Below are 14,181 nucleotides of genomic sequence, written 5' to 3'. Positions count from 1 at the left end.
ATGCCTATAGGATGCCTCTGTCTGTCTGTCTGTCTGTCTGTAATCAGCTGTAGCCTCTGCTGATCTCTGGCCCCGTGCAGAATCTCTGGAGGTGGCTGCTGATCGGTCTCACTGATAACATTAATCTCTGCCAGCCACAGAAGGTTAATTGAGTTGTGAGTGTCTGAGTGTGTGTGTGTATGTGTGTGTGTGTGTTTTTGTGTTATTGTTCATGATGAATTCATGTTTAAGTGTATGTTTGCGTTTTCTATGTGCATGTCTCTCTTTACGTGTGTGTACACAACCTTCAGTGGTGTGTGTGTGTGTGTGTGTGTGTGTGTGTGTGTGTGTGTGTGTGTGTGTGTGTGTGTGTGTGTGTGTGTGTGTGTGTGTGTGGGCCGAGGCGAGAGAACAGGTGAGCCTGACATTTAAACACTTAGTGAAGCCGACTGATTGGATTTTCATGAGCTCAAGTTGTACAGACTCTCCACGTATGTGTGTGTGTGTGTGTGTGTGTGTGTGTGTGTGTGTGTGTGTGTGTGTTTGTGTGTACTACCTGTGCACACATTTCCCTAAACGCTTTTTACACTTTGTTGGGAGTGGCCAACCAGTAATGACATCAGCAGCGGAGTTTAACAATGTTTGTTGTCGTTTCTTTCTGTGCGTCATTGGCAACTATTTTAATGTCACAGAAATGTGTTTATTTGTTCAAATGCATTACAAAAGTTATGATTTCTGTGGTTGTCAGGTCTGTCATTGTATATGGGGTTACACATGTGGGATAAATAATAACAGTGTGTTAACTACATTAGTTAACTACTACAGTGCAATTTAAGGAAACACATTTACAAATTTGACAACACAAACATAAATGTGCTTCAAATACAGATAACACGAGCAAATAAACAGACGTTAAAACCTAATTAATTGATTCTTTCATTAATTATTAAATTAAAAGATATTGCCTGTCGGGCTGGGAATCACAGGGTACCTCACAATACTGATAAAATTAGCGCACAACAATTCTTTGATAATCAATATATTGCTAGAGAATCCTATAATAAAACATTACGAATTAACTATGAATGCAAACTGCCCGTGAAAAGGTTAAGTGCAGTATAACTGCAGGTGTTCCCCCTTTATTCAGTCCAAACTGTTAGAAAACAGCACAATTCTGCAGCACAGTCTGTAAATTAATATTACACAACTTTAGAGCAACTGTGGGTCCAGACTTTGGACCTTAACGTGGCTGGGGCATCGGTTATTTTCCTCAAACTGCTGTCCGCCATCCCGTTGAAAACCACTTCCCCCTTGATTAGTTAACTTATGTTCAAGTTTCCCTCGAAGGAGCCATGAAGTAGTGACACTGAGAGCAGGGAAATCTATTAAAAAAGGAACACGGCAACTTATTGGGACTTTAGCTTATTCACCGTGACCCCCATAGTTAGATAAGTCCATACATACCCTTCTCATCTCCGTGCGTGCTGTAACGCTGTCTGACGCCCCCAGCGCTAGCTTAGCCTAGCACAGATCCTGGAGGTAACCGGTTCCAACTAGCCTACTGCTCCCAATAAGTGACAAAATAATGCAAACATGTTCCTGTTTACATGTTGTGAATTGTATAGTCACAGGGTGTTCAAATAACAAGGTCACTATGCTTTTACTATCTAGTAATTGTTGACTCTATTACTCCAACTCTGAGTGAACTCTCTGCTCCTCACCACAGGGCTTCAGGTGCTGCTAGCAAATCACTCCGCCCAAGAAGCAGAAGTAGCAGTGCTTCACCTTTCTGAGAATATAGTTCCCAGTATGTGTACGGTTAGAAGATGACTGTGTCTCATGTGACCTTGTTATTTGAACACCCTGTGACTATACAAATCACAACATGGAAATAGGAACATGTTAGCGTTATTTTGTCACTTATTGGGAGCAGTAGGCTAGTTGGAACCGGTTACCTGCAGGATCTGTGCTAGGCTAAGCTAGCGCTGGGAGCGTCAGACAGCGTTACAGCACGCACGGAGATGAGAAGGGTATGTATGGACTTGTCTAACTCTGGGGGATACAGTGAATAAGCTAAAATCCCAATAAGTCAGCATGTTCCTTTCAGAGTGCCTTATTTGACTCATTAAAATATTGATATTTGGCACCAGCGTATCGATTCTTGTATCGCAAGGATGACATGCTGCCATAGCGATATTTAGTCCCACCCCTAATTGCGTGTACGGCCAGCATTAGCCTTTTACTAATACATTGTTTTCACGTCCCATGAAAAAGACTTGCGTTTTCAGCACGTTTCTTTACAGTCTGTGTTGCTGTTTTCTTCTTTTGCGTGTTGTGTTTTGTGACTTGTGTGTTGTCGGAGTGGTGAAGATGACTTATCATTACCTGAGCTGTGACTGTAGCTTGCTGGCCTTGCTGATGAAGTCGTCCCAAACTGGAGAACTGCCCTGAAAGAGAAAAGAGAAAAAAAATCATATCAGAACTGGAAGATCACTCGGAGAGCAAAGACCTCCAAGGCGTGCCCCATCTCACAATGTCAACGTTCCGACTTGAGGGGGCGTTAACGTGAATTTTCCCAGTCGTGAAACAGATTTTTCCAATTATTTTGACACCACGTAAATGCAGCACTAATGCCCTCTCTCTTAATGTTAATGAAAGTGGAAAATAATTGGTGTATCCGCTCTGTGATTTGGATCCAGCCCAAAATGTAATGGGTTCTTCCTTGGCCCATGCTAGACCCTTCCACCAACTTTCATGAAAATCTGCCCAGTAGTTTTTGCGTTATCCTGCTGAAAGACCACAGACAAATGCCAGTTAAAAAAAATAACCTCCTTGTCGGAGGGAACGATCGAATTTACATCAGAACAACTGTTGGTTGTATATCTTTAAAGCTTGAATCACACGCAGAGCTGTACAGCAGTGAACATACAAATTTGGAGTTAATCTTATTATTATGAAAGGTTTACACAATAGTGTTGCTATGATTTCATATTGTTTCTGTGACCAAAGAACAGTTTTCACTCTGGATTGATCATGTCTGGTAAAAAACCTTTAATAAGGTCAGTGTCTGTGCTGATAGAACTGTTATCAGGTCAGCGTGTCACTGGGAGTTACGTATGGGAACACTAAGTAGTGGTATCAGACTACCAATTAAGGCTAACCTTTTTATTAGGGCTGGGCGATATCACAATGCCATATTATATTACGCTATCCAAAATCTAAAACAATATCTAGTCTCATATCCCGATATCAATATAATATCGATATTTTGCCCAGCTCTACTTTATATTTATTGTCGAATAATCTGTTGATTATTTTCTCTATTAATCCATTAGTTGTTTGGACTATAAAATGTCGGAAAATTGTGAAAAATGTAGGGCTGCTCTATTATGGAAAAAATAATAATCATGATTATTTTGGTCAATATTGAAATCACGATTATTTAACACGATTACTTATTAACCTTTGGATATAATGGATAATGTCCAGGGTATAATCTGTTAGTGTCCTTTATCTCAAAGAAAGACTCTTTGGATCAGAATAAATTCTGTTTTGTGAGTCGGTTCAGCTTTACAGATATCACACATAATTTACACAGCTAATGAACAATTCCAGATACATAACACAATGTGCATCTCGCATCACATTTTCACTCACTATGACCACTACTACTTTCATTACTAAACATTGTGACAAAAATAATGTCGCTTATTTACTAAGGAAAAATCCAGCACATTGGCGGTACCTTAGAGTAACGTTACGTGAAACAGCTGATTTAACGTCCCTGCTCATTTTACATACAGTTTAACAACTACGCTAAATGCTGAGGGAACGTTACTATGTTTTTTCATGTTGTTTTTTAGCAGTATGCCTATATGCACCGCCACTAAGCTGGAAAAACTTTTAAGTAAGTGAATACAGCGTGTCGGGAGAATACAAAGTTTACTACAGCGGGGAGGCAGTGGCAGAGGGACCGCAGCCGCAGGGTTAGCTAACGTTAGCTGCTCCCAGACAACCAAGTTGGTTTTGCCTTTTTTGCTCACCAAAACGCTGCTGTGGCTGATCTCCTTCTGCCATCTTTATTCGCGCTGAGTTTTTAAATTCCTGCGGATGATATGCACACAACTTGCCTCCCTGACTGTATAGGCTGAGAGAGTTTATGGATTCAGGAGGGGCGGATGTGCGCATGCGCTTGTTATTCAGAACACAAGACAAAATAAGAGTGTTCTTGCAAAACAGAACATGGCAAAATAATCTTTTTTTCTCGATTATACTATTTTGGTGATTGTTGGGAGCCAAAATCGAAATTGAAATCGAAATTCAATTAATTGCACAGCCCTAGAAAAATGTCGAAAATGTTTTTTCCCAAAGCCCAACATCACGTCCTGAAGTGTCTTGTTGTGTCCACAACTCAAAGATATTTAGTTTTACTGTCACAGAGGAGTGAATGAACTAGAAAAAATTCACATTTAAGAAGCTTGAATCAGAGAATTTTTAAAATTCTCGGATTCAAGCTTCTTAAATGTGAATATTATATAGAATATATTGTTATTATTAAACAGTTTTTTGGTCACAGAAACAATTTCAAATCATAGAAACACTACTGTATAAACCTTTCATAATAATAAGATTAAGGACTCCAAATTTGAAAAATGACTCAAACCGATTGAGTAACAAAATAGTTTGCAATTCATTTCTTAGTTGACAACTAATCGATTGATCATTGCAGGTCTAGACTAGAATTAAACATTTTGGTGTTTGACTATTATTATATCATTCTGAAAGTGATGAATGAGAAAATATTTACATTTAAGATGCTGGAATCCGAGATTGCTAACTTTTTTAATAAAATATGACTAACCAATTAGGGACCGTTCTGTATTTATGGCATGGACCACCGGAGGAAAATAGGGGAGGGTCATGTCTTTTTATGCTTTGTTGAGGGGAGGGTCATCCACATTTTTTTAGTCTAGGGGGGAGGGTCACCCAACTTTTGTATTCATGAAAACAGCAACATTTCAAAGTCGCTTGTTTGGTGCATATTTATCCATGTAGCTCCATGTAGCTCTCTCAGTCTCGACCCCTATCGCTAGCAGATGGGTCCCTCCCTGTTTAGTCAGCCAGACAATTTGAGCTGTAGCTTTAGAGACCGTGGGATTTCCCAAACTGAATAAATCCTGCTTGCACATACAAACACAACAGCATTGTCAAGTCTTTTGAGAAGGAAGGAGTGGTAGCATGCAAGCTCCCAACATTTCTCATATGAGAAATGGAGTTTTGGATAACGTTCAGCTTTGGCAGCTTTACCTATGCATATAAAATATACAATGACTGAGGAAGCCTAGTGACGAGTCCATAGCAACCAGTGTTGAATTTGTTATTACCCAGTGGTCTCAATGTTTTATTTCATGTGAATACTAGTTTCATCTTAGGGTCATCCCTTTTTTCCATGTCATTTTGGAAGGTCATCCAAAATGTATTGCTGGTGAAGGGAGGGTCAGGTCTATTTTGACTAAAGATCCCAAAACTCTTCCGTTGGCCCCTGACAGAAATAACGAACCGTCCCTTGATCAAAATAATTGCCGATTCATTTAATAGTTGACAAGTAATCGATTAATATTTGCAGCTCTACTACCAATACTGAAAACACAGTTTGGGTTTCACCCATTTCTTTTCATAGAATTTACATTAAAAATATTCACGCTCAAATACAAAACAGCCAAACAAATCCCTCATAGAAAGTTCGCCCAAGTCCTCAACCAAAACACACAAACGTTGAGCATCAGATGCAGCAGTGAGCCAACAGAAAACAAGGAGACCGATCAATACACGGATCCATACGCCTCACCGACCCCCCGGCACGTCTAGAGGAAGCCAAACAAGCGCCCCCCAGGCATACAAATACAGTTTGGGTCCACTGACTGGGTCTAACATGAGACAGAGCTGAGCGCTGCAGTGCGGTACTGCTGGATATGTGTTCAGAAACTAGGCTGCAAAGATGGAAACACTGAGCCGCCGCAGCCAGACACACAAAGACAGATGAAACTGGGGTACGCTTCTCATGTCAGCAGGAGTTTTTGGGGTGGGTGGGGCTTCTTTTATTCACTGCAGTGAAACATCTGAGGCTTCTACACAGTGGTTTCTGTAGTGTAGACACCTATTTAAATAAAATACTACAAGAATGCTAGAATTAAAACTCACTTTTAAAATCTTATTCCGTGTGTATGGATATATTATACTTAAAATATAAAAGGGGAATGATAGAATTACTAAAGCTACAGCCTGAAACAAAGATCATGGAGATGAATCAACATCTCTCTGCCAAAAATGGCCATTATAAGAGATTTTTTTGTGTTATATGGTATTTATGGTGTTGTATTTCTATTTGTACTTGTAAAGCATTGTCCATTGTCATTATCCATGATTTCATCCTAAACTTTGACCCTCTCACTGTGTGTTTTCACTTCCCTCAAAAGTTGATGGAACATTTTAGTCGCCCTACAAATGTCTTGTTCAGCGTTCTGCTAACCAAGCTAGCGTTAGCTGGTAACTTAAGGGAAAGTTTGCAGATTTTCTGTACTGCCGTACAGATAAATGGCAGCGGTGCCCACATGTCCATGTTTACCCTCCGGTAAAACTCTGCTGGATGACTTCAGGAGGGTTGCAACTTTCCCTTTTTAGCGTTTAGCTTAGCGCTGCGCAACTGCAACCATAAACAACGCTGGCTTGGCCGTGTCATCCTCCCCTGCTCTCGTCAGTGGGACGGGAACAGCCAAATTGCCAAACTCGAGGCTTCAAAACAGGCTCCCAAGAAAGTGCGCCAGGCTTTGAAGCCAATTTGACATAGCATCAAAACGGTGGAGTTACAACGTCAGTGTCCATCACGTGATGCCCGCTCGATGGTGTTTTAAGCCCCCAACGCCTCCTTCCAGGCAGTGCTGCGACCATTGTCTTCAAGGCACGTAACCCTAACCCTAACCCTAACCATAACCACTGCCTAATCCCAGTTGGGGAGACATTGGGGGCTAAAAACACCAATAAACGTGATGCCCTCTGGCACAAAAAGACTTTCTTTGGCTGACGTGGCAAGAGAGAAGTCTGTAAATCAGTTGACACATTTTTTTTTAGTGTCCCAACCCGCCATGAAATGACAAGTTTAACTGTCAGAATTAGATCCATTTGGTCCGACAACATTTGAATTTAACGCACAATTGAATTTAATCCCTGTCCAAGTTAGCGGGAGCGCTAAGCCGGAAGTAGACGGCTTCGCCGGCGGTGGTCACTAGTGTCGCTGGCTTTATGGGCTGCACAACTTTTTTGGCTTCATGTGCCACTGACTACATACCTGCAAACTCAGAAGGGTTGAAAAAGGTGACGCATTTCAAGTGAACGCAACATCTCCAGCTGCTAGCTAACGGTAGGCTAACGTTACCTGCTGTCGAGTGTATTGTTACCGTAACTAGACACAAGTTACAACAAGTTTGCAGGTATGTGACTAACTCTCATAGAAATGAACAGGGCTCCGCCTCGAACGTTACATCCAGTTCTTATTATACATGCATGCTTCAAAAACGGCAGTCCACAGACCAATGGGTGACGTCACTGCTGCTACATCCATTATTTTTACAGTTTATGATTTTATAAATTTATATTTATTTATATATATATATATATATATATATATATATATATATATATATATATATATTGATATTGATATTGTAACCGTGTTAAGAGCCGATTTCTTCACTTCCAGTATGAAAATGAGGGACAATTACAGCGACTAATAACTCACTCAACAATTATTAAAGCGTATTGCGTCAGCAGCATCATCCTCCTCTAACTGGGCTGGGTGTGTTCAGCCTTGTTCTGCTGGCGAGAGTGATGCTCGGAGTCATCGCCTGGCTACCGTCGCTATGGTTACGCAGCTGCAGAGAGGCTTCAGACGGAGGGGGATATTGTGGGGAGTGTGTGTGTGTGTGTGTGTGGGGGGGGGGGGTCACACGTGCATGCATTCTCACCCAAACACACAACGTTTTTCCCTAGTGTCACACATTTAGCTTTCTTCGTTTCTCTCGCTCGCTCTCTCTTTCATATTCAACACGTATTGTTCTCCTCTTGCTTTCATGCACACACACACACACACACACACACACACACACACACACACACAATTTTATGCATTTTTATCATGCACTGTAGTTTCATCCTCTGCCCTTTGTTACTCATTCATCATCAGGGCAACACAAAATCTGCAGACGCACAATGTTTCCGCAAACATTTCCCGCAAATTTCCCCCCAGGTTTTAAACAAATGAAGACAATAAAAATAAAAATAAGAGCGTTAACACATCTCCACCCCAATCGGTAAAAACACTCTCTCTGAAATCTGCAGATTCCGTTTTGGCCTGTTCATCATTTCTTCTTTGATACACTGTATATATACCCACATCTCATTACATCCTCTCTCTCTGTCGAACGCACACTGAGGTGAGGGCAGGGCCGCTGCATCAATCAGTCACCGAGGACATAAATTGTCACCGTGGCAACAACCGGAGGCAGCAGCAGCCTGCAGGTCCTTCAGGAATCCTCTGCTCGGTTTGTTTGGCTCACGCCTTAAAACGAGATATCCCCTGTTTGCTTCTTCTTTATCACTGATCCGGTGAGAAAATAACTCTCATCTGATTCCTCAAACTTCAGCATCAGACTGTGTGTTCCTGTGGTGTTAAAGCTAAGACAAAAAAAGCCTAAATCTTCAGTCCAGACTTCATTTTCTTCTGTGAGGATTTTCAAGCATCTAACTTCTCTAAAAGGTCGCGATATCATTCCGATACCAGTTTCGGAAATACCTCCGATACCGCCTAACATGCTGGTATCGATAAGGTCCATGCAACGATCTGATACTATGTTATTTTAGCCTGGTCCTACCAGACTCTGGTCCATTTCATTTGTACAGAGAGTCTGGCCACTCTCCATTGGATCTGCCCAGAGCCACTCTGGATCTGCCATAACCAATCGCTAACGTTTGGTCGTGACGTATGTCATGCGCATGTGCAACAAGAGGGGAGACCGACAACTATCCGCTTATATTTAGCATTAGCATTGCTAGCATTAGCCTTAGCTAACTCCTTCACCACTAACAGAGCGAGCTGAAAAATCTAACTTTTCCCGAACCCCCGTGGGGAGGAGGGCCACAACATCATGGCCACCAACAAAAACTCAGCAAAGATTGTTCTTGCTCGGGCTTCAACTTCTGGATATTCAGCAGCGTTGCCACAACGGACCGAATGGCTTCGCTCGCGTCTTTCTCGCGCACATCCTAATGTCCTCGTTCTCAGCCACTCCCTCTGAACGCTGACTGGACCGCCAAATATTTGGCTCGAGAAAACCCAAGAACATACCGCGAAATCAGACGGCGTACTGAAGGGAAATGGAAATTGAGCGGAAGTACATAGGAGGGCGGAGCCAGGCTAATGTTATTTAGCCCTGAAAAGAAAATCTAGTTTAAAAGTAGGTTATTGATGTTCTTATTCCGTTATGACTCTATGGCATTCATTCTCTCTTATCAGGGTTTCTACAGGTTTCAACAAGTCAAATATTAGACTTTTTAAGACCATTATGAATGAAATTTAAGACCTACTGTATATCAAGACAAAGTCAGATGTCAGAAACCTGGAAACATTGTCTGAAACAATTCCACGATTTCCTCATTGGCATCATAGGACTGGTGTCTAGATTGGCGGCAATTTAAGTTGCATGTTGGTCTCATTTGTAGTCGTAACACAGCGAATTATATTTGCGACAGAAAGAACTACTACACCACGGCGCTGCGGTAACATTTCAATGAGCATTAGAGGTAGCGCTCCATTGACAAAGGAAAATTAAGGCCTTGAAAATAATACTTAAGCGAATGTAAGACTTTTTAAGGCCTATTTGGAAATTTTAGACTTTTTAAGACCCCGTGCAAACTAGAGCTGCACAATTAATCGCAATTTTATTGAAATTGCAGTATGAACTAGTGCAATATCCAAATCGCAGGTGGGTGCAATATTTGTCAAAGGCAAAATATGGTTCAAACCATTCTAAAATAAAGTATCGTGGTGCTGCGGAGACGTCCCGGCCTACAAATCGTATCCTACAGACTAAAGAAAAAATCTTTGTTTTGGTACAGATTCTCGCAAAAAAAAATCCCACTTCAATCATTTTTTTATTTAATTTTATATATAACATTATCCCGGCGCTTTTTGGGCTTGGGCCGCTGCATAGTTTGGGAATTTAGGAAGCTATGCAGCAGCAACGTTGTGGATGGCTAGCAGATAAGAACCTCCTACGGGAAACGGATAAAGGGAAGGGTCTTTTGAATGGAAAGTTGAGTTTTAAATGCCCTTCCAGATGGTTCTATCCACACGACTAAAGTTATTTGCATGTACTGTCGATGTGAATTGCGTTACCACCGGAGTACGTCCAGTCTCACATACAACTTGCTGGCCAAGCATACGGCTGATGGAGAGAAGGAGTAGTAGTTAGAGTAGGAGCCGAAAAATTTATCAAAAGAATTTTGCCGTAATGTTGGAATTCAGTTTTGTTTTATAAAATTGGTATCGTAAAAAGAATCGTTTAGGAACCGGTATCGAAGTTGCGGTAATTGGTATCAGTACCGAAATTTTTTTGAACGATACCCAGCCCTAAAAGTGGCGAACTACATCTTCTTAGTATCACCGAGTAATGTTACATTCAGGTCAACATGCCAGTCTGTTGTTGCTGGATTTTGCCATATTACGCTGACCTTTGGAGGTAATTCTGGATAATACACTAGACAGTATTCGTTATTGTTTTGGATTTCTGCAACATTAATAAACAAAATATATATATATATATATATATATATATATATGTGTGTGTGTGTGTGTGTGTGTGTGTGTCCGCTCCCATGTTGATAAGAGCATTACAAACCTAACTTAAAAATATCCCTAATATGCCCATTTCAAATAGGATTGTGTGAGTGAATAATTGTAATAGTAGTGCTTAAGTGCATTTTGCACAACAAACAGGTAGTAAACACATCAGAGCAGAAACGAATGATGTCGGCCAGAGAGTCCAAGCCAATAACTAGGCCCACAAAAAAACCAAACAGTGTGCCCAATTGGCCGAGGCAGCGAGGCCATCACAGCCGCTCTGACCGTGATGTTTCCATGACGATCCCCATACTGATACACAGCAGCCAGCTGAAAAAGGAGACCGGGATTATTTTAGCTCAGGGAGGTGATTAAGACGACGGCTCAGTCCGAGATAAATGGTGATTAGGATTCAGCTAATACTCTCAGAGGCACGTTGGTTGTTTTGCAGCATTAAAGGAGGTTAAAACAGCTACAAGAGAGTTTTCTTTTAAGTTAGCATCAGAGCAGTTTTTCACAGATGTTCCACACAATACATTACAATTCTCTCTGCTTCCTGTCAATTGTCCGACTGTCACAGGAAGAACTGGGAGTCTGTTCTGGTCCCATGCTGCCTCACATTCATGACGTTTCATCTACAAACCCATTGTTAGCTGAGAAGCTGCTCATTTCAAACAAGGTTGAGACATTCCTATTTTTATTTTTTTAACATATATATATATATATATATATATATATATATATATATATATATATATATATACACACACACAGTACAGGCCAAAAGTTTGGACACACAGACATATATCTCAAATCGATAAATATATATATATATATATACAGTATATATCCATCCATCCATCCATATCGGTCTTTGGAATTGGCTTTGGCCGCGAGTCTGGAAGACTTGGAGTTAAGCTTTCCTTTGAGAAAAGAACAAAGAACGGCACTGAAGTCTTTCTTAAAAAAGGAACATGTGTTCGGAGTTTTGTCGACCGGATACGGCAAAAGTTGAATCTATCAACTAGCATTGCTCTGATTGGTTGTAGCGCTATCCTATTACGTGCAGAGGGAATTTGAAAGACAACCGTTTATCCCGCCCCTCGGATTGAGCCCTGACCAATGGTGAGTTCCCAGACCCTACATCTTGATGTGGGTCTGGCTTGTCAGGCTATTCTGAATGAGCTGCAGTGAATCCTAAATGGGAGAAGCTAACTGCTATGACGGCTATTGCTCCGTCTTGTGTTATTAATTAGATTGAGAGACCCTCTAGAAAATGACATATTGTACATTTAAGTTATTTTTTAAGCAAAAATGCAAACTATTCTCTGGTTACAGATCCTCTTCCTGTTGTTGTCCAATCAATCACACACTGCATTAACAGATTGAGTGTAAAACTTTGATAGGACGATGATGTCGTTATCTCAAAAGGTCTGAGTTTCTGAGTTTGATTGAGGGTGTTTCTGCTCACTATGGCCGAAAGTCACTTCATGCATTCTAAAGACGACTTGGCATCATGACTTTGCGTAAACATACACGCCAATTGCCTAAAGCCAAGTATAGCGTGTTATCTGTACGCATTTTGAGCTATCCACGTGTATGTCTACGCTGTATACAGCGTATGTAAACATACGCGCCACGTTGCATGTTATCGCGAGAACGTCACAAACGTGTAAAAAGAAAAAAAAAGTTGGGTTTAGGAAAAGAACATCGGGAAAGGCTTTAGGAACACAAAAAAAAGACAAAAACACGCTTAGGAAAACAAACGGTTGGGTTAAGGAAAGACACATTGGCGAAGGCTTAAAAAATAAAATGAATACAAATAAAAAAACGGCTGAAAAACGCCACACGCAGGATGCGATCCGAGCTCTCCTGGGTGAAAGTCCTGCGTTTTACCCATCCAACCTCCCTCTGCAGACTTACGTCCCTTCATACTACTCACTACGGCAAAAATTCACATGTAATGTAGGTCAATGGCGGCCGAACGGCGTTGAAAAACACGCTAAAAAAGCAATTTTGCGTCTTGATAACACGCCTAAATGCCATACGAATTGGGGTATCATACATACGCCACTTTATGAGATCAGTCTGCTAAAGATACTAATATGTTCCAAATAATCCACCGCAGCAACATTAAACCTTCAGTTCAGTGTCTATGCAACAGAAAAAAAATATATATATAAAAAGACAGTTTAAAAAAGGCAGATGTGAGGTAGCTCGCAGTTTTTAAAGGATGAGCCAGTTCCTCCTCCAGGGAAAAACATGCAGATCGGTTCCACTTAAACGGATCAACAGTAATGGGTCTTCAATTCACCCAGCACAGTGATGTGTGGATGCTGAACAGCACACAGCCCGACACGCTCACACGAACACACACGCGGGTGTACCACACAGTGACCTGCAGAGAGGAAATGAATGGGTATGTGGCAGGTGGACAACAAGGATTTTATTGGTCATACGCTTGTAAGCTTGCTTTGTGGGATTTTCTAAATAAAACTGATGAATGCTGCAGGGCTTCAGAGCCCTGGTTTGCTGAAGAAGACCATTACATCCATTTTCCACTGGCCGCGTCTGTGCTGCGTTCCGGTTTTGTTTTCCCGACCTCCGCCACGCGCCATACCACACCGGGAGCGTCTCAGAAGCACACCGATTTTGTTGTCTCTACAAGTACTTTACAGAACAATCACATGTTTACTAAGCTAGTATCTACTAGGGATGCACCGAATCAACCAGATTTTTCCGGTTCGGCCAAATACCAAATCCACTGGTGAAGATTCTGCCGAATCCGAAACCGAAAACCGAATCCTACTCCCATCCTCGGGCCATTAACACAGTAAACACATTAATGTCTGGAGATTCCTTCATGCACAACTCATATTCTTTCGGATGTTTCATACCAGATGTTGTTACAGCGGCCATGTTGTGTATCGTTTAGGGTCCTCGCCACCACGAGACAAATCGGCATTGCAAATTGAACATGTAGCTGGACTTTTGACTGAAAGTGCTGCCAAACAACACTTTTTCTGCTCATGAGTTCCATTTCTACTTTCTCACAGCCTACTTCATTGAACGCTCCACCTACGTAAACACCTTCCCGTGATCAACGGCGCTGTCATTACATCAACCAGCGTAGCGCAAGCTTAGGGTTCGGTTCAGTGGAAAAACATTGGAAGGTTCTGCAGAAACTGAACCCCGTCAAAAAGCCCAATATTCGGCCGAATCCAAAGCCGAATCCCGGATTTGGTGCATCCCTGGTATCTACCTTCCACTCCAAGCACTCCTACGGTTAAACTCCATGCCTTCTCGTT

At 41.5% G+C, this 14,181-nt stretch overlaps 1 protein-coding gene across 1 annotated transcript in view; it reads right to left on the bottom strand.

Annotated features, from left to right (window-relative positions):
- Positions 1–14,181, bottom strand: part of LOC114568535 (metastasis suppressor protein 1) — a 98,977-nt gene that overhangs the window by 79,464 nt on the left and 5,332 nt on the right. Inside the window, exon 2 of the mRNA XM_028598151.1 lies at positions 2,365–2,426. Within this exon, the coding sequence (XP_028453952.1) occupies positions 2,365–2,426 (62 nt within the window). The remainder of the gene's footprint in view (positions 1–2,364; positions 2,427–14,181) is intronic.

The sequence above is a fragment of the Perca flavescens genome, chromosome 14 (genome assembly GCF_004354835.1).
Source record: "Perca flavescens isolate YP-PL-M2 chromosome 14, PFLA_1.0, whole genome shotgun sequence".
Classification (NCBI taxonomy): Eukaryota; Metazoa; Chordata; class Actinopteri; order Perciformes; family Percidae; genus Perca; species Perca flavescens.
The sequence above is the reverse complement of the archived record's forward strand: the minus strand, read 5'-3'. Positions and strand labels throughout refer to the sequence as shown.